Consider the following 21,709-nt stretch of genomic DNA (forward strand, 5'->3'; position numbering starts at 1 on the left):
AAGAACATCAGGTTTCATAGAGCCAAACATTTCAAGTGCTACTCAACTGGCTTTAGATAAGCCAGCCCTTTATTAGTATATAAGTGCTTTGTTAGTAATTCAATCGCTCGAAGTGGAGTCGAAAGAGATGAGTTTTCAGTCGGCACTGGAAGATGTGCAAGCTATCTGCTGTCCTGATTTCAATGGGAAGCTCATTCCACCATTTTGGAGCCAGGATAGCAAACCCACGTGTTTTTGCTGACGGGAACTTGGGTCCCCCTCGCAGTGCGGGTGCAGCGAGCTGTTTGGCTGATGCAGAGCGGAGTGCACGTGCTGGGGTGTACGGTTTAACCATGTCCTGGATGTAGGAAGGGCCAGATCCATTCGCAGCATGGTACGCAAGTACCAGTGTCTTGAAATGGATTCTAGCAGTTACTGGAAGCCAGTGAAGGGAGCGGAGGAGCGGCGTGGTGTGGGAGAATTTAGGAAGGTTGAAGACCAGACGAGCCGCTGCATTTTGGATGAGCTGCAGAGGTCGGATGGCACATGCAGGTAGACCAGCCAGGTGGGAGTTGCAGTAGTCTAGGCGTGAGATGACGAGAGCCTGGACCAGAACCTGCGCTGATTTCTGGGTCAGCTGGGGACGTATCCTCCTGATGATGAGATCTTAACTCGAGCAGAAGTTTGGTGGCTGCTTTGTGATTTAGAAAACTACCTACTTCTCACCAAAAACGGCTCTTGTAAGCGACTGAAAGTGACTTTAAGGTTTAGATAAGCACAACGCCTGACAAAGTACAGATTAAAGGACAAAGTACAGATTAAAAGGACAAAGTACAGATTAAAGGACAAAGAAAAACCTGATCCCAAAACTAAAATATACAAAAACAGAAAACTGTAGGGGTAAACTGGACATTAGCAGTGGCAGAGACGGGGTGTTTACAAGAAAAATGACACAGCTTGCTTTCAGAGAAATTCTGAAACTATTGTCTTCACACTGCATGTACGCAGAGATGAGACAGCACTCTCTCCATGGGTGAGCCGACCATTTCTCAGCAGCTGCAATTTCTCTCTTTCATTGTGTTTCTTTTTCTCTCTCTCTCACCATCTGTCTAACAAACTAAAACGAAAGGGTATCACTATCAACTTCACTTTCCATTAAGTGTTGTCATTAAGTGAAAATCTATTGCCTCTAATTACAAATGGAAACCCACTAATGACCACATCTATGTGTTTGTAGCTGGTTAGACGCCACGTGGCTTTAAGCACCTGAGGAGGACTTGGCTCGGTGGTGCTTGCCGCGGACCTCCTGGTTGTGAGGAAGGGTCAGGTGGTTGGAGCCCAAGGTTTGTGACGAGGGTCCATCCCGCCTCAGGCTGAGGTGGAGGGTTTGTTCAGCAAACAGCGTCTGGATCCGCGTGAGGTCCAGGGCGGACACACAGCGGCCGTTCAGCACCAGGATCTCATCGCCTGGACGCAGACCTGGGAACACACACAAGTATGTTTCAGAGAAGGACGTGGAGAGGCCACACAAATCACATGTGTGATCATGAGACTGGAGGTTTCAGGATTATTTCTGTCCTTCTTAGACGGTATAGTATATAAAATGTCTGCATTGAAATGTATAAAAATGACTAGACCTACAGTCTTGTAAACTGTTGTTGAGTAGGTACTAAGGTTATCACATATGTCCCAATCCGTCACTTAAATCAAGGTAACTGTCTGTTTTATTTGGTCATGTGTAATGGCATTGCATCTCCCAAAAGCTGTCTTAATTTGAGTTTTCATCCAGTTTAAGGACACATTTTTTAAGACACTTTTTAGACCTTGGCTGTTTTTTTTTTTATTTGTAAGGCTTTTAGTCATAAGGGACTGGATCTTGAGTTTTTGGAGAAACAAGCTGAGCAAATGTAGAAGAATTGGAGAACAGCATGCTAATTCAAAATGACAAACACTCTGTTACTGTTTTGATTGAAAGACATATGTTGAGCACCTGCGTTGAAAGCCAGGTCATCAGGAAGCACTTCGCTGACAAAAATCCTGCTGTTTCTCTGACTGTCTATGTGTCCTGTTACTGCAAAACCTGGTGGGAGGAAGAGAAACAAATTGAGACGATTAGAGTGAATACCGACAGATGGATTACATCATTAAAGGATCATTACGAGGACAATACAATTACAGACATAACTAAATCAGTCCGCATGTTGTCGACTCACCAAAGTCTCCGGTGGTGCTCGGCCTGCTCATGTGTAAAGTGAACACATTAACTGGGACCACCTCCAACTGATCATTGACCTACAGGGGGACATCGACACACATTAAACAACAAGCAGATAAAGATGGTCGCTGTGTGTCCATGTGTGATTCTGCCCTGCTCACCACATCGCGGAGGAGCTCTCCAGGAGCCACGTCTCGGACCCCCGCGCCCTGCCCCTCCCGTCGGTGCAGTCTGAGGCAGTGCAGGCCCTCGTCCAGCTGTTTCACCTGTTTACACAAGAGACCCTAATGTTCAGTGGCCTGCATGCACAAAATTATCACACATGTTTCACGCACCAACGCCTAGTCAGACAGCTGCTGTGTGGTCCAGGCGTGAATTATTCACCGGTTTTACACTTTTTTGATGAGAAATGTGCGGTAAACAAAAAAGAAAGGTCCGCCACAGGGGAATGTGGCCTATTGTCTGTGTACGTCAATATATGTGCAGTCAGTGAAGAATGACTGAATGTGTGTGGTATTTCAAACGGGGTATAATATAACCAAATCTGCTGCTAAAGATGCTCCAAAAAAGACAATTTAACAACCTCACAATTCCTATTTGAATGTTGTATTTACATGTAATGCAACCCCACATTATAGGATGATACACATGTTTGGCATTAAGTGTGAATGGCAGGATTATGTCAAAAACATAAAGACCTTCTAGAAAACTAAATCAAATGACATGACTGCTTTTGTTTGTTATTTCTGCAACAAATGTCAGGAGTATTGTAGATCTATTGTGGTGGTGACATGTCATCATTTCCCTGCAATTGGTTACCAAACCAACCTTGCAGGCAGCAGAGAGAAGGTCGGCGGCTGTCTGGTCTCTTCTGACAGGAACTTGGACTGTCAGGCCGTCTGGCATGTACACACACGTCAGCACGTCTGTGGCAGTGCTGATGCTGTCCCACACCCTGCCCTCAGGGGGCGACATGGAGTAGATGTTGCTCAGCATGTCCAGCCTCTGTGGAAGAGGACAAGAAGGCAGGGTTAAGAAAGATAAAAGGAAGGGAGTGAGTATCATTATATGGAGGAGAGAGGGTAAACAGGGAGGTAAAAAGGAGGGGTTACAACACAGGGAGGGAGGGAGGGAGTAGAAGTAACAGCACACAAATCAATACCCTTCCATTAGTCTAAAAGCTTGGCTGTGGATCAAGCACCGGAGCAAAGATGTCATACAATTAGCTTTTCAGAAATTCATTTGACAACATAGACGGCAGTTGATCCACATAATAGTCACAGTAATGGCAGTGTACACAAGCCGATCGGCAAGGGTCGAATGGCAGGTCTAGACGTCCAGATGATATCCGCACATTTATTTGGTTTGAAAAGCCACCAGTCACTTTGATTTAAGTGGTGTATCAGGGCAGTTTATTTGAAAATCAGTCAAACTTTCAGATGAGAAGGTAATTATTTGTTGGTGGCGTTAACATCGAGGTCTGAGCTGGGTATTAAGGTAGGGGGGGGTGGGGGTTAGCCCAGCGCTCAGCCTCACAGGCAGCCATTTGGGGGTTTTGGTCACGACTCTGTGTCTCTGGAGGGAAAAGCGCCACTGCTGTGTTCAGGGGCTGTGGGAGACGCCACAGTGCAGCCTATCACCGCAATTATCAAGCCCCAGATCTTGAGGAATGGCTCAAACACACTAAATGTACTGAAACCCACGTGGGTGAAAGAAACCAGAGGATCAGCACTTCTTACAAAGACGGAACGAGTTCTCAGTCATAATGAGACACTGGACCAAGAAGTATAATTGCATGAGTGAACAGTTCTGGGTGTACAGTGATGTTTTAAAGGCACTATGGGATCATACAAATCAAGAGGTGTGTGTGTGTGTGTATGTGTGGCAGCTCGCAGTTGATGCATCACCACAAGAGAAAAACATTTGTCCTAAAGGGACAAGTTAAGGTCTCTGATTCAGAGCATCGCTTAGCGCCCAACACAGTTCTGAGTGTAGCCTGGATAAACACAAGCAGCACAGACAAACATTTGCTTAATTTGTCTTCTAAATGTCACCTTGACTAGTCTACTTCAGGAATCAGTACCAAAATAAAGGCCACTAATGTTCTAACCCAAATGTTTCCCTAACCAGTTGGGATGGAGGGACGACAAAGTGCCACTTCAACACCCACCTTGTCTGCGTATTAGGGATGTGAAGTCATGCTAACAAACTGAGGATAAAAAAACAAGCAGTCATGGCAACTGGTTGCAAAAACCGCCTCACTTGTGTCTAAGCAACTTTGTGTGACCGGAAAACTAAGATTTGGTTTGACCTGCCCAGCGAGTGACTAACACTGAACACTCATTCATGGTCAGAGAGGGTTGTGACGGACCAACGGTTGCCTGGTCAACGTTCCATCAACCACTGCCAAGAGTACGCTGAGGGCACGCGCTGGACTTCAACAAGTGCTCTGTGTGGTAAGAGCGTGTCTACTGTATTTATGTTTGCATCCACCAAAATAACTCCATACTTCAGTCTTTCCTCTCAAGTGTGGAAATTATTTCCAAGCAAGTCGTCCTCCACCCTGCAGCTTCTAAAGATGGAGTGTCGGGCGGTTCAGTGCCTGCTGCGCAAATACACCCTTTCTGTTCCACTTAGCAACCGGCTAGCACAAATATGACAGCGCTGCCTTGAATAAATAGGGTGACCATGAAGAACAAACAGTTGAAGACAATTTTAGCCAATTTCCCTATATTACATCTATTTAAAGAGAATTACTCCTCATTTCCTCAAAACTCCACCTAGGTTTTGAGGTTTTCCATGCGCTCACACACAGAAGGTGACAATAATGACCATCCATACACACTGGTGCCTGTTCTCCAAGTTAAAGCAGTCATGTGTATTGGGGGGTAGTGGAGTGTGGTGAGAGGTGGTGACACAGAAAAGAGGAATCAGTATGTCATGGACAAGAATGGTGGGGTCGTAATAACCAGCCAAAGATATTTTTAAAAAGAGTGAGAAAATATTTCACTTACAAAATGGCCATTTGCGTTGAAATAACTTGTGCTCAGAACTTACCAAACATTTACATTTTTGCTGAATCACTTTCGATGTAAAACACAAAAAAAAATAGACATAAGTATTTGATATACAATTGGTCAATTTGTGGGTGAAGTAAGCCTTTAGCCATATTTATATAACCCTGCTAAACAGTAGCAGGCATTTGTACGTTTTTGTTCAAAGCCAGCAATACGTTTGAAACTGAGTTCACGTAAGTCAAACATTTATGTGGTTTTCTGGCAGTCAAACCTATTCACTCACTCCACTGCTGACAGAAGAATTGGGTATATGGAGAGAAAATGCCAGTCGATGTGAACTCCCTTTTAACCTCTATGGATGCCAGGACAGCCTGTGTGTTATTGACAGCTTTCATAAAAACATTTATCTCTCCCTGCTTTATGCAACAGTCCCAACCTTACAACTAGACAGTGACAGCCTGTTGAAATATAGCTTGTCGGGTAAAATCACAGACAGGATAGCAGAGAAAGTCTTGAGGACGAGTATGAGCTATATGAGAGAGCACACAAGCCATGCAGCTGCAAAGAAACACATTAAAATGTACCCTTCACTTGACTTCACTTCAAGGGATTAGTGGAATATGATTGCTTATCAGCGTAATTCAAGGGATTTGAGACAACTGGGGCAAAGTCATCAGGACTGAGATGAAGACCTGTGTCGACAAAAATCAATACATCCGTGCTTTCTCTCTCTATTTCCCAACTTCCCACCCTGAAGGGTTCTTAATCTCCATTAAATCAAATGTATCCTAGTGAGCTGTTTTCCACATCATAGGGTTTGTGCATTATAAAAAACATTAAAGCGTTGACCCAATGAAGGCCATTATTGTTTCCCCAAACCACTTCCTGTTCCAACTCCATTTCTAGATCCTTAATGGAGGCATTTTCAACACTCGCCACATTCACCACACACTCACACTATGAATCACAGCATCCTGCTCTGTCTTAAAGCCTCAATTGTCCTCATATGTCCGCGCCAGATGTCTGTTCATACAGAAATATGTTTGATTTGATTGAGTGAGGATAAGATTTTAATGACTGGTCAAAATGTAATTAGAAAACATTAAACTTTTAATACTTTTGTAAATAAATTCATATTTTCTTTCTTCCATTTCACTGGACACATCCTCAGAGGCAGAACTTCTGTATTAAGCTACTTAATTAAAAGATGCTTCAGAAATACAAAACCTCGTCAACAGGTGGACCAAAATAATCCACAATTTAAAGGAACAGTCCATGTATTTTAGAGAATTTTTGTTGAGAATTAGAATAGAAGATTAATACCCCTATAATTGTTGTTGGTAAAGAAGTTCCGACCAGTAAGTAAGTGGTTAGCTAAGCTTAGCACAAAGACATAAATAGAAATAGGTTGAAACAGCTAGCCTGGCACTGTTCGAGTGTTAAAACCAGAAATGTCTATTTTCCCAGGAAATATTAATTCACATCAAAATGATAAAGTTAGAATTTTCTAAAGAATAAACTAACAAGATTTAGCGAGCCAATTAGTTGGCCCTGAAGATTAGGGTGGTCCTTAGTGCCATGTAGATTTTCAAATTCATTGATTTTAACTCCAACCACCGGAATTTATTATGATAGTCAAGAAAACTCTCCTGGTGAATTTTATTCAAATTCCAACAACATTTACCCCTCCCTCATCAACCTTGAAGTTTAGCCTCAGTAGGGTGGTCCTTAAAAAGCCCCTCCCTCATCGACCTGGGCTGCCACACCAGCAGCCACGGTGCTGCAACTGAGGCTAAACTTCAAGGTTGATGAGGGAGGGGTACATGTTGTCAGATTGAGGACAAAAATCACCAGGAGAGTTTTCTTGACTAATAGAATGAATTCTGGGGGTTGGAGCTTAGACCACCCTACTGAAGATTCTGGTTAGCACATTTTGTTACCTTTAGCAAGGCTAGCTGTTCCGCCCTGATTCTAGTATTTATGCTAAACTAAGCTAAGCTAACTGGCTGTTGGTTGTGGCTTAATATTCAACTCACAGACAGGAATTGCATATTAGAAATATTTCCCCTAATATCAAACTTTTCGTTGAAAGGATCCCTTTGATATACTGCAGTCAGATCAAGAGGACAAAGATGTGAAAGCTTGAGGACAGCGGGGGTTGATCTTAGAGCAGTATTTCATGATCTAGGCATGTAATCACCCAATAACCTGTGAATGCTGCAGTTGGCTGCTCAGATGGGCATCATTCACACTCTTCAATCATTCACCACTTTACTTTCCCATAAATCTTTCAAGCACTTCTGGTCAACACTTCAGCTCAACACTCTCCATTAACTCAATTATGCCGTGAATTAGACGCATGTCCACGCTGGTGTAAAAATCTCTTGTTAGATATGCTGTCGATTTCTCTTTAGGACACCTGCAGATCAACATGAAAGGAATCTGTGCTTTGATCCTGGACAAGTAATATACACAAGCAGACACACACACCCTATGTGTAAAAATATATTTACTCAGTGTACTATCAAAAGGATGAAAGACAGCAGAGGTCAAAGAAACAGTAGACATGTCTCTACCACGGCTACTTCATGCTGAAGCGGATAATTCAGCTCATAAAATGCTACCACTGACAGATGCTAGTGGAATTTTTAAAAGATATATCAAAGATCCACAAACCGTAGAGGACAAAGTTATAGAGCGCTATGACTCACCTCAGTGCTCCTGGGAGGCAGGGCGTACGTTTGACCTCCAGCGTCGCTCTCAAAGATCTGAAACCAAGAGACAAATAGTTAGAAGCGCAGACAGAGGGGAACCACACTGATTCACTCATGAGCGATTAGGTTCGCGGCAACTTTTGCAACACAATATTAGACACACACGGAGCTATTATGTAGTTAATTAAAAACTACGTGTGGCGAGTGCAGGGCTTTGATACTGCCAAACAGGGCCGTAGCCTTTGAAGGTGCAATGGTGGAAATGTGGAGGGGGGTGTGTATGGATAGAGTGGTTTCTGTGTAACAGAGAGATGAAAGGGGGAAGCAGTCCGGTTGCAGATGAGAGTAGGACACGGCCCCCCCTTTTTCCATCTCCACACCCACCCTTCAGTGTAGAAATCTCTCAGTTCTTGATCCATTCCATCTTCCTCCACCTCTCCTCTTGAGATCCCCTCCCTGGCTTGTGATTGTAAGGCGTGTTGCGTCAGTCTAAGCTCGGAGCTGGAGGTGACTGCGGCCTCAGAGGGCTTTAACAACTCTATAATACAGCGGTGACACAGAGTCATCCGTTATGTGAGGGTGTAACTTCAGCCCTTGCTCAAAGAGGCCGCAGTTATCAGCTTTTGCTGAGATACTTTGTCATTGGGAAGGAGAGGCATGATGGGTGGCACAGCTGGTGACAGAAATAGGGCATTTTGTTCTCAAAACGGGGTCTGACATAAGCCCAAGGCTGCCGAGTTGAAGAATTGGTGTACGGAAGAGGCTTGCAGGCTCTTTCCCCTTTGCTAAGGATAAGAATTACTTTTCTCCAAAAACAATCCAAAGAAGTCTCCTTTACAACGAGGGAAAAACTCTCTCGCTCCTGTTATGGTAGTAAGAACCCTTATCTGACCTCGGAGCAGCTGAGTACAGTAACTCTCCCTCCAGTACATTTATAAAGTGGCTGTAAACAGTGCTGCCTCGCTGTAAACTGACTAATTTTAGAAAGCTTTACCAAGTCTCCCACAAATCCTCGAACCTTTCTGGCCTACTTCCCACAGACGACTGCCGGCCAATTCCTTACTGTATACAGAGCAGGCCTAAGACGGATGAGATGAGAAAACGAGAGGGAAGGAGATGGGGGAGGAGAGAATGACTTTTGGGCAAGGTTGTCAAGCGCAGTGTTGTAGTGGTAAATGGGATTTAGGCTTAGTCAACACTGATGAGTCAGTATGGAAACTGTGGGTGAAGGACCGCGGGCTAATGCTAATGTTGATGCTCTAGGAAACAGGAGGTTTGAAAGAGGGGATGAGGCTAAAGGGAATAAATGGAAAGTTACATGGTGAGATAAATTGGGGGAAGGAGTTAGATAAAACTCTAGCTTTAGTAGATTAAATAGGTTGGATAAAGGCACAAAAAGGATAATGTTAAGTTGGAGGGGGATAAGGAGAGTCAAAGGGAGGATAGAAGATATTTTAAAAATATTGGAGAAAGCACAGTCTGAGAACTTGAGAAGGTAACAAAAGTGGATGGAAATAGTTTGGCTCCTCAGACGGCCTTGCTGTCCAAATCCTTCTCAGGCAAACAAACACGTGTCTCGTCATTACATGAGAGTACAGCCAAGCAGCTGATGATGTCATTTAAAATGGCCACAACGAATAGAACGAACACAATGAATCATCTTTCTCTTTTGCGGAAAAAAGGAAAACAACACAAAAAGCAGATGTCCAAGAAAACCCAGCACTGAGGAAATGCCTTGAAGCACTCGGGAGGTCCTTTTCTGTTCTTGTAAGGAACTAATGTAAAGCAAAAATACCACAAAAGCACCAAAATGGTCTTGTAAGAGAAGGGGGAAAAAATAAAGGGAGGCTGTTTAATATTTTGCGTCTTTTCATTGACCATCTGGTGGTGTCTGCGGGGATGAGGAAAAAGTGGAGAATGCCATCTACCACATATGGCTCTCAATAATTCATGTGTGTACTGCAGCGCCACTTCGGCCTTCTGCACTGCGAAACGTAACTGGGCCTCATTAGACCGGCCGGCTGGAGTTCGCCGGGAAAATAATAACACACACACACACATACCTAGTTGCTGACAGACGTGTGCAAATGCCCAAATATAAATATCGCAGAGCAGGTGGTGGGATGTGTGAGTTAGATAAGAGCAAGCGAAACAGGACAGGGAACATTTTGTAAGCAGTCAGGAGCCAGGGCTCACCTACTGCAGAACACGATTGGCTCCTAACTGTTCTAATGCCAAACAATAGGAGACCCATACTGGCTTCACAGCAAAACAAAACCAACCCAAGCTATCTCTCCTTTCCTTTACTTCCTGCTAATGAACGGAGGTCTATAAAAGACAGCGCAGATGAAAGTATCCTGTGGCGATTCTTAAAATAAACCACCAAGGGGGGAGTTTTCTCAAGGGCCGTGCCTTCTGGGAAAAGAGTGGTGAATCTCTGTACCAATAAATAACCAGCTTGCATGGGACTAATTACTAACCTGAGAGGATGAGACCCCCCCCCACTCTGCACCTGGGTAAGGAATGCCCCTCTGTGTATATGTTGATGGGAGGTGTGCACTCGGGAGGGGAAGTGAGCTTATGTGCTTCTAATTAATAAAATCTCCTTGGAGAGAGAAAATTCATGACTGTACCAACCTCTTGCTTTCTTTCATGCCGTTGTGCATGTGAGTAAGCAATAAGGCAAGGTTTCAGAGTGTTTCATTAAGGAATATGCTCAATGTGCACTGAGGGTGTAAGTATCCCAGTTTTTCTCTGCAGTACTTCCCGAGAGACTGAGTGCAGTATAGCTCAACATTGTGTGCACGCATGCATGCGAGTTCTGCATGCTCATGTTATTGTGAGGGTATTTTCCCCTGCTGAATAAATTAAGTGGGTGATCCTGCATTACAAATCTGCTAATCCAGACCACCTGAGGAGTTTCATTACTCTGGGATTCAGAGGAGATGATTTAGCGTCAGTTCAAGGTGTAAGTGCCTCCATCGGGCTGACAAGAATATTAAAAGAATCACTTGCATGATGTTCATAATGTAATCTTCTGTCCTATTTTTTATAAATGTTTTGATCATAAAGAAAGACTTTCAATAAAAGCATTGAAAGGAAATGTTAATACTTTAGTGATACTACTGTATATCTTAGTCTCTTAAATGTAGTGCTATAGGTATTGGATGTTAAAGGGACTTTTAAAAATCTGTTAAAAAGTGTTGACAGCCTGCTTACAGTATTGCATATATAAGGAACCGCAACCATAAAATCATGACGCGCTAAACATCGCTACTGGTAGCATTTTGATACCAATACTGCATGTAAAGCACCTGTATTGTATTATTTAAAAAACACTGAGTTTTGTCTGTGAATAATAGTAGTACCTGCGATGCGGAGGGTCTCTTGTCCCGTCCCCTCTTGGTAAGGTTGTCGAGGCCTTTGAGCGAGGAGAAAAGTCCCCTCTTGCGATGTCTGTACGTCAGGGACAATGAGCGCCTTCTGAGCGTGGCCTCATCTCTGGAACAGATCTGAACCAACACGCACTATCAGAACTGAAAATCATTTAGGTCACCCAAAAACAAAATCCCCATCTAATCAGATTATCTTATCTGGTGTGTTTTCCTCCAGGAATGCATTAAGGGAGTGTTTTCTGGATGTTTTTAAGTTTAAAATGGTTTCTGTTACAACATCAGGTAAAGAAGTATCACATTCAAAAAGGAATGTAGAACATCCCCAAAACTGATGCTCATTGTGTATATAGTGTGCACTTATTGATTAGCCATTCATCTTGTCTGAGGCTTTCTCACCAGTGCATGGAAGGAGGAGACAGAGAAGATCCCTAGGCGTCCCAGGGTGGATTTGGTGGGGCGGCTGGCGATTGCCAACAGACTCTTTGGGTTGGGCAGCTCTCCCCCCTGTAAACTTGCCAGGTAGCAGCGCATCCTGAACAGATCCATGTTAAACCTCTCCAGGTTCTGCTCCCACTGCTGGATCTGAAGGAAGGAAGGAAGGAAGATAATTACTTTACAGATGCTGGATGGGAATTTGTGTTTGTGTAACATTGTTGGTGGGCAGCTGAGAAAAGAGAGTAGAGGGGAGGTAAACGAGGAGATGGGAAGAGGAGGGGGAGGCAGGAAAGGGAGAGCCAAAGAGGGGGATCCAGGGTCAGCCGAGGGCTTTCCATCAAAATGCAATTGCTTGCAGATGTTGATGCAGGGCGAGGGCACAAATGTGTGGAGCGTTGATAGTGAGGGTGGGACTGAAAATCTAGCTCACTAAATCCGTTTTTTTGATGCAAGTCAAGAGAGAGCAGTAATGTTGCCCAGACCACCAGTTAAACTTCCACCCCACGCACAAACACACACATTTTACAGTCGTTTCCCCCTTGTCCCCGTTCGCACTATGTAAAGCTATGAGAAAGGGCTTATTTTTCTTGGCTGGAGACCGGCTTTAATGAGAACACTCAAGTTAAACAACCCTCTAACAACTGACTTTAATAGGTCTCGTCTGCACTGTGAGTTCATTTACAATAACGCACCCTATGGCGTGGTGCTATTAGCTCTCATTTACATTGATAGCATTCTTGAGAATTAGGAGCAAGCTGAGGAGCAACATGGGGGCAGTGTTTATTTAAACTCTGACTTTTCAAACTTCTTAAACAAAGAACTTGGACAGAAATCAGCACAAGACTATACTGTTGGATGTTGTGTACTAAACCCATGAAAACAGCTATGTACGCAGCTGTGCAGGGGGCCATGGTTAACAAGCCTTGAGTCAATGACATTCAGCCATTATTATCATTCCAGGCTTGGACCATAAGGACGACTGCCAGGAATCCAACATGCTTTGTGTAAAATATGACCTTGCACATCCCTGGAAATTCAGTATGGTGACATTCAAAGTAGAATTATTCTTTTTAGCCTTACTTCGTATGAAGAGTAGCTTTTAGTGGCTAATGTAAGCTAACCAATGCTAACTTGATGACTCCTTGTTTCGTGTCACATATGTTTTGGCTTTAAGCAAAACCCTGTAATTGTCAAAGTTGCCAAAGTCCTCAAAGTTACACCTTGTCGTTAAACTATGGGCTATAATTTCCAACTTATTACCAGCTGTTGTCTGTGGACTATAGAGAGATTGTAGGCATTGTAGCAAATGTAGCATGGATCTTTCACATATTCACTCCGCTGAACCTGAACTCAAAGACCTTTTACTTAAATCCTCACAGTGAGTAAGCATAGCACATTTTTTCGATCTATTCTTGGGTCATTATGTATAACAAAGTGTTCTGGAGGAGCTTCGAATTAATTCCACGAGTGGTTTGAGATGACTTCAGATGGGGAGCGAGGTATTACCGAGTAAATCAGATAACCTCCTTCCTCAAAAGCAAAGACAAATTTAGGAGAGGTGCTGCTTTGGAAAAACTCACGTCTATGTATAACTATCACACAAGATCCTAGCATGCTTTCGGATTTACACGCCATCTGGATCTGTTTGTCAACACTTGAAATATCCTTTAACATCTTCATTCAGCTATGTTCTAAAATAGTCCTGTGCATAAAACTTGATTTGATGATTCATGCTGGGGTGCATCACTGATAAAGGCCTACTTGCAATCCATTGCTTCATACAGCTAGCGACTTGAAAGAGAACGGGAAGATAATCAACCAAAATCAGTGCAAAGCAGGGCATGCTTGGGCCCATCTGGCCTGCGTGCAACACTTATTTACATTTATTTCAAAGCTATTAAGCTCGGCAGACATGAGTTTGTCTTTTAACAGATTCTCATCTCTTCTTATTTCCCCTCTTTAACATCTGCCCCTGGCTCTCTGTTAAAAGCCCTAATGCGAAATATCTCTTTCAATGCAACTTGATCGCAGTGAGTGTGCGTGAGCATGAGTGTGTGTTCAAGCAGTCTTCAAAAGAGATCTACTGGCACTGATTTCGGTACACATGGGTGGGGGAGGGGGACATCAAAGTAATGCCCTGTTGGCGCAAGACAACCCCACCGAAACCTTAAATCTATCATCAGCCTCGGGCGCCTGTATCACAGTGCTGTCCCGTACCCCTCTGACCCTATCATTGACTCCAAGCCCGTCTGTCTCTTTGTCTTCTCTGAGGTGGCACACTGGCTAATGGGAAACAGATCTGTAGTCAGTCTGTCTCGCAGGCCGGCAGTGACATCTCCATCTGTGATTACTGCGGTGAGCTGCTCAGCTTCCATATTGCCTGTTCTTTATAATATTATACTCGTATTACCTATCAGGCCACTTTAACTCAAGACCAAATAACAGCCCTTCCAATAAGTATACATTTTGCTTTGCTGAAGTCAGTGCACAAAACTGTAGCTATGTAGAGCATTAGTAAGAGGCCCTTTAAGTCAATGACCACCTGAGTCAAAATGGCAGCTGGATTACCCGCATTCCCAGCAAACATCATTTTTCTTGAAAAAGTATTTGGGTTCTTGCTCAGATAGAGATTATGGGCTTTCTCATACCCATCAGTAATCTGCAGTACTGCATGTAGGCTATAGCCCAGCGCTGGATGCTTTGGATTCCCCCCCGGCTGTGTGGAGGAGGAGGAGGATAATGCATGTTGAGAGCCCATTACCAGGAAAACATCTGGATTCTCAATCTGATGCCCGGAGAGTGAGCTGCTCCCCTGGGCCCCAGCGCGATGCGTTTGGGGACTGATTCATTTAAGCCACTTCTCCCACCCACAGACAAAAATAACGCACAGGCTTGTCACCACAGTAACAGCATCGAGAAAATTAAGTAGGGCACATCATGTTGTTGTTACCGTATCACGCGGAATGACGATACAGAGAGGATTTAAATTAAGCAACAAAAGAGATGCTTTACGCCATCGAAATATGTCACAATGGCATAACACGTAGGATGCAATAGAGTCCTAAAATATTCTCGGTTTTGATTTTCGATTCAGCTTGAGTCTCACTGTCCTTATCATTATCGGTACTTCACCTGGTTCTCAATTGCCTTGCGGTTCTTGGGGTCGCTGACCACTGTCAGCTGCAGCTCGGCCATCTTCTTCATCTTCCCGTCCATATCAATCTTCTGCAGCAGGCCGCGGAGCTGGCTCCGCAGCAGGCGCACCGTGTCCTCCTTCCCCTGGCGCTTGGCCAGCAGCGAGGCGCTGGCAGAATGGATGGCTGTCACCCAGTTCTCCAGGTCGGTCTGGTTGTTGGCCTGTGAGGGCAAAGAGTGACAGGGAGTTCGATTTGATGAAGTAGAAAGTCTTATATTACCGTTAAAAGCTGGATTCAGAGAAGCAAAGCTTGATAAATCTGCTAATATTGGCAATGCTCTGCTATTATGTTATTCTACCATAGATCAGATTAAAATCATTGCGTGGCATGCAGGGCTCTGCTGGATCAATAAAAGAAAGCTGGATTAACGGCACCTCTATGAGAAAGCGCAGGTTGTGAACTGTTGCTGATATTAAACACAAACGTTCCTTGTTAATGAACCGTTCTATGACTATCGCTCTGTCTTTATAAAGCGATTCATTCAGAGGATGCACGCCAGGTGACAAATCAGTTGAACCTCCTTTCGATTGAGAATGACTCATGCTCCACAGGCCATGTAAATTGAAATAAAAAAAGGATGAAACCCTGGCTGTCTCCATGCTACAGAAATTATTTTCTCTCTGCTTGCCTCTGGGGCCATGTCAGCTCCACACAGAACTATTTCATTAGATGTAGGTCTGGATGCCACGACACACACTGCGGTCTAGGAGGCTTATAATGGAGGAGGCTACACGGAAAAGTCGAGGCTAGGAATGGATTTGGTAGCGATATGTAGGTCAGTAAGCACAGCGAGCAAATAGCATGTGCTCTCGAACCCTTTAGCTGGAAAGTTACTGCACTTTTGGGCCAACATTTGTAATTTCACAAGCTTTACTCTGCATTTCAAGAAGATGCTGCATACTTCTGTTTGTTACCTTTGAGGTATGTTAAATACGTTTGCTGTCATCGATGAAAAATTCAAAGTTCTTAAGATTTATCAGCAACCTATTTCAGGGAAACTTTCAGTCAGGAGCAATGCTATCACCTGGAAGAGGTAGACGTCTCCATACGAGTTGCTGAGGCAGAAGACGTTCTCCTTTTTTGGGTGCTCGGGGACGGCCTGGACGATGCTGTCCTCGGCCAGGAGAGCATAGCGAGGGGACATCTCATGCTCCGGAGAGCCTTTACTGTAAGTCTCGTAGAACAGCAATGTACATCCTGGAAGAGATGGGTAGAAGACAAACACAAAGACAGAGAGATGGATATAAATGTGAATGAGTAAATGATACAGAGATCAGGTCCTGTTTCTATAGACTGTTGGAGTTTGGTTTTTTATGACTTTTTTTTTCAGACAAAATGTGCTTTACATACTCTCAAAAGGCCACAAGAGTGTCTTACTATTTTTTTTTGCAGATTCAAAGAGATGCTCTTCATTAAATACTCAAAAACAGTGTTGTGTATGCAGCATTTGTGTCCAAACACACATTTGGTGGCCTGAATTAAATATATTTTGGCAGAAGCAAAAGAGAATTTCCAATAAGCTTTTAGGGTGAGAGGGAAGGACCATCAATCAATGTCAAGCGTGACTCCATGGTCAAGGACATGAGTGCTTTAAGAGGAAAACCCTGTAAACAAAGATAAACCCACCTGCTTGTATAATCTAATTACCTGTGAATTATTTAAGTCAGCACATCCTTTGACAAAATTGAGTTGCATGATGTTTCCCTCACTTCCTGCAAGATTGAAACTCACCTTTCAGGGTCACCCAGTACTGCTTCCACTTGCGGCGGGTCACTAACTCCAGCTTCCGGTCCTTGTGGAGGGTGACGAGGGGTTTAAAGGAAAGCCAGCCGGCCCGTCGGACCACCCCCTGCTCCTTTTCAAACAGCATATCCAGCTGCTCCAGGGAGCCCTCGGCCGACTCGCTGCTGCTCTCCCCCTCCTCGGTGCCCGTGGATGGGTCTCTCCGCTCACAGCGTTCCCCTCCTCCCTGACCAGTGCCGGTCTCCAGCTCCCTCATGAAGTTCTCATAGATGTTCTGGCGCACGGCATCGTTGGCCGTTTGGTGAATGGCTCCTGATGATTGGGCCCTGGAGGCCCCGGGGAACCAGAGGAGGCTAGAGACTTGAGAGGGGGCGGTGGTGTCTAGGGTCAGCCCATCAACCCCACTATCGAAGGCATCGGTCAGGTCCTTGAAGCGGGTCTCCTGGTAAAGACAAAGAGTTTAGAAAAGGTATGAGCAGAATGACTTTGTGGGGCATGACTCATGTCTCTTTGATTCATCACCAATTTGTTTCGACATTTCAAAATGAGCTGACAGATTTATTGTTTGCACCTATTCAGAAACGCATCATAATTTCTCCTAAATGTACACACCTTTGAATTAAACAGAAGCAATCAGTTGACATTGGGAAATGTTCGAATCAAGCTGTGTTCCTTTCAATTAGCCCCAAGGCATCACAAAACTGAAACTTTTGAAAAAACATAATAGTCGAACCTACTTCAAAGTCTGCATTACAGTCTAAATCCTTTGCGAGGGCTGAGAAAGTGGGACAGATTTCCTGTGCCGGTACCTGGGAGGTTAGAACCCTTCAGGCTCAGACAATTTCACATCATTTGATGTCTGCTGTGGCTTTCCAACTCCCCAAATGAACACTTGATGGAATTGCACTCTTTCATGATTAGAGACAGCCTACCTACACTTGACTAGATTGCAGCATTGATTTTGCCCATGGCAACAGAGCGGAGTGCTCTCAACATGCAGACAGAGTGAGCCGTCATGCCGGAGCTCATCTTTGTTTGTTCCTTTGTTTCACCCGGCCTTGTGAATGTTGTCTTAACCCTTAATACTATTCCTATTGTTTAAACTTAGCAAAAAAAGTTAAGTTCCCGAAATAATAGGCAAACACTAGAACAGTGCTCAAAAGCATTTAAAAATGATGCTTATACGGATTATAGTATCCTGCAGGTTTCTGTTTAGCTACGGGACAATGAACCCTTTGAACCCACAGCGTTCAGCTGAGGACAGCCTTCATGTAACCATTACGGCCACCATCCACCCTGAAACACATAGTATTTGAGTAGTAAAGACATAGGAAAATCTCTGCTGAGCCAAGTTTCTATTTTTTTTCTATTTTCCTTTAGCTGACACAGCCCTAATTCGCCCACCCTCTCCCAGTTCTCTTCCAGCTGTGTTTCATTAAAGGCAGGTTCTTGGCCTTTGGCTTTAGAATTTATGGCGTGACCTTTAAACCCACAACAGAGTCCTGGAGTTCAGGTGGAGGGGAACTAGAGCTGGAGGTGCTCCTGATTTTTGGTCGAGCTGCTGAAAGGAGGCACTGTGAGTATATTCCACAGAGGTTTGGCATTCAACAAAATGGCCCCCGGAGAACAGAGGAAATTCAGTCTGAAGAGTTTGAAGCACTTCTGTGAGGACTCTGTGAGGACTTGTTGCAGGACTTGTCAGTCGCTTGTAAAGAGAACCCCAGGCATCTTCTTTTTTTTTGTTGGCAATATTGTCCCCAATCTAACTTTTTCAAGCTTCAATAGAAATGTAGTCTTCTTATTATTTATCTCTAAAACAGAGCCCAAATTGTTTTAAGTCGCTAACAATATTTGGATCTGGCAATTCATGTTTTTTTTCTCCAAGTAATCACAATCTCTTAAAGGTTTCTTGAGGAAACAAGGACAAGCCTTCCATCAGCTTTGTATGTGGATAACAAAGATTGATGTAAATCTTCAGGTGCTAATCTGCCCTCGAAAGGCCAACACATGGCCATAGATTAACATGCCATTGTGGCTAGCAGTAGATTTAGAGGCAGCCATTACTAATATAAAGTGAAAGCTGTGCAACACTTAAAATAAATACTGTCAGTCCAGCGCATATTTGTCAATACAGGTTGGAGTGACAGCGTCAAGGCAAACTATCACACATATTTCACTCGGCATTAGCCGCTGCACGGGGAGAAAACAAATAATTCCTCCAGCAAAGACGAAAACACCATCTGAATACACGATTGTTCTATTCTGGTTTGTTGTGAGACCCAACTGACTGAACACAAATCCCGATTAGCAGATTTATTCTCTGAGGACAACGGAAGGGAGGCCCAGAAAGTCTGCATCACACAACAGCCAGAACAACCAGAAGTCATTCATTAACATTAGAGGAGGGGTGGACTTAGTTTCAGTCTAACAGAGCCTCTCAAAGGCTTACAGCTATTCTCTTGGCAGTGCCCAAACAGTGTTCTTAAAACTTTTTACAAGGCAAAGCTAATCGAATTAATTCAGACACAATTGCTTACAAGACTCAAAGACAGAGAGGGACATGAGTTCAGGCTCAGATCCAACAAATGTTTTATGTCAAATTAAAACCAATTAACAATGTAGTGTTTGTACAACAAAATCACATGGTTGCTCAAATCATGTGCACGCAACATGCAGACAAGCTGTGGTTATTTCCAACCTCTCCTCTGACCCTCGTCTGAATGGTACAAGTATCATTTTACTACTGGGAACAAAATATATATATCTGCTCTCTGCTCGGTGTCCCGTGTGTTAGTATTCTGGCTCCATTCCAAAACGCCTATGCACTTCAGGAAGAAACTTTCGAAACCTTAAATAAAATAAAAATGTTGGACTATTGACACCTAAGGTTATGTACATCCGAGTGCAAAAATACGCGCTAAAAACATTTAACATGCAACAATTCTGTACATTTTACAACTAATAAAATAAAATCATAAAGCACTTTAGATTTACCCACCAGGATATAGTCATCATGAAACCTGCACTGCAGCCCTGAACTCCTCTTCCCGGGAGAATCATCCATGTCTCACGCTTTGTAATAGAAAGTACCTCTCGTCCTTGTTCCATGCTCACAGAAAACAAACAAGACCCAGAGCTGGCTGGCTTACAAATGTCATTTTGTGCCACCCCACTGTGGCCTGTCTCCGGACAGCTGGTGTTGCAGTGCTGAAGAACTAAAGGACGGTGGTTGGTTCCAGGCGATGCCAAGACCACCGCTGTGGCAAATAATCTTTGCCAGACAGGAAACTGTTTGTGCGTGGCTGTTACTGATGCACTCTCCTGCCTAATAAACTGTAGCTCTAAGGATAGTAGTGAGTGCAACACAGAAGACCACAATTAGAGGGGGGATACATTTATCCTACATGTGTTTAAACTATAAGGGCTTTAAGCTATGGGGTAACTACAAACACAACATCTATGCAACCTATGCTTTACATACCGTGTTGGTAAGATCGCTGTGTGAACCCTGTGAGTGATAAGGAAAATGTAGATTATCAAAATGCTCCTTACTTTGTGCTTTGCCTAATTTATTTTCTTTATTAATGGACAAGTCTTGTATCAGAAACAAACTGTGATATTTTGTTGTTTTGTGTGCCTCCTAAGAAAAACCAATAAAATAAAATATTGAAAAAAAAGCTCCTCACAAAACTAAATCGATGTCATCCGAAGACCACTCACCTGAGACTTCCTCTTCTTGCGGCTGAGGCTTCCTGTCCAGTCACTGAGGCGCCTGATGCGGTTTTTGATGGAACCTTTCTTATGGATGCCGAAATCAGATCCAGCCTGCTCCTGTTCAGGATACTGGTCCAGTTCCTCGCTCATGGTATGGGCTTTGGGCCTGCGACAGGGCAGGGTATACGATGAGTACTGACAGGCCTCAGGAGGCTCTTCCTCCAATGGTACGTCCAGCACTGATGCAAAAGAGGCCCTGTGCGTCCTATGGCCTGCCGGAGGCTGTTGCAAATGGAAGGACAGGTCTCTGGCTGAGGGAAAAGTGGCAGCCATCGTAGAGTCCTTGTAGAGGTCTGCGATGGACACAGGAGGGGACTGTTTAGTGAAGGAGTCAAGCTGGTGAGTGGGGGAGTGGACCAGTGTCCTGCTGGCAGAGCAGGGTTGGTCCTGCTCGCACAACTCAGTGCTGGGCCCCCAGGGAGAGTCATACCAAGAGCCATCAGAGCTCAGTGAGCTGCCCTTGCTGGTCCTGGCCGTAGAGGAGGTAGAGGCCGCTGGGGGACCACCATGGTGGCCTTCCTGCCGACTACCACTTGAGCCAGGCAGACTGGGAATGGAGGCGGACTCCATGTTGGGAGAGAACTTGAGGAGTTGTACGGGGCCAGAAGCCTCATCCAGAAGGAGGGGGCTGCCCGAGGTGTTGGTGAACTCCACCCTGAGACTGCCATCCTTCTTGATCACCACCCGTGGGCTGCTCTGTTCCTCTAAAGCCTCTTGATCATCACTGTGTCCATTCAGGGTGCATCTATTCAGGTCCGCCCCATATGGATTTTCTTCATACTCATCTGACATGTGCCGCTTTCGTACTCCACATCCAGGCGATCGATGCCAGCTTTGTTGACCTGGGCTGCCCCTTGTCCCCTTCGAGTTGTAGTCATAGTGCCTAGGGGCGTAGGGCGGCCGGTTTTTAGGAGGGGACAGACAGCCACGTCCAACACACCTGGCCTTGTACCCCGAGCCCAATGGTGCACTTCTCCACCACGTATGGGGCGACAGAGCGTCAGCTTTGGATGTGCGGAGCTTCAGTGAGTAGGGCTTTGGTTTTCCAGGGACACATCCGGTGCCTTTTGTGGCCTGGATGCTGTATTGGCTCTCTGAGTTTCCCATTTCTGCGTGGAAAAAAAGGGATACAAAACCATAAGGGCAAGGAAATTATGCCTCTGGAAAATTCATGGCTCTCACACAAAAGGCAGTAAAATATATATATGACATAACGCCAGCCCATCAGAGACCTACAATT

General features: G+C 44.4%; 1 protein-coding gene across 1 annotated transcript in view; it reads right to left on the reverse strand.

Annotated features, from left to right (window-relative positions):
* Positions 1-21,709, reverse strand: part of tiam2a (TIAM Rac1 associated GEF 2a) — a 49,034-nt gene that overhangs the window by 26,518 nt on the left and 807 nt on the right. Inside the window, exons 2-13 of the mRNA XM_010776742.1 lie at positions 20,416-21,578; positions 16,684-17,137; positions 15,977-16,149; positions 14,888-15,112; positions 11,717-11,902; positions 11,294-11,437; positions 7,923-7,979; positions 3,023-3,199; positions 2,356-2,460; positions 2,193-2,271; positions 1,970-2,059; positions 1,241-1,458 (exon numbers count right to left, since the gene is read on the reverse strand). Of these exons, the coding sequence (XP_010775044.1) occupies positions 1,241-1,458; positions 1,970-2,059; positions 2,193-2,271; positions 2,356-2,460; positions 3,023-3,199; positions 7,923-7,979; positions 11,294-11,437; positions 11,717-11,902; positions 14,888-15,112; positions 15,977-16,149; positions 16,684-17,137; positions 20,416-21,576 (3,069 nt within the window). The 5' untranslated portion in view covers positions 21,577-21,578. The remainder of the gene's footprint in view (positions 1-1,240; positions 1,459-1,969; positions 2,060-2,192; positions 2,272-2,355; positions 2,461-3,022; positions 3,200-7,922; positions 7,980-11,293; positions 11,438-11,716; positions 11,903-14,887; positions 15,113-15,976; positions 16,150-16,683; positions 17,138-20,415; positions 21,579-21,709) is intronic.

This window comes from Notothenia coriiceps, unplaced genomic scaffold, assembly GCF_000735185.1.
Source record: "Notothenia coriiceps isolate Sejong01 unplaced genomic scaffold, NC01 NC01_scaffold00017312, whole genome shotgun sequence".
Taxonomy (NCBI): Eukaryota; Metazoa; Chordata; class Actinopteri; order Perciformes; family Nototheniidae; genus Notothenia; species Notothenia coriiceps.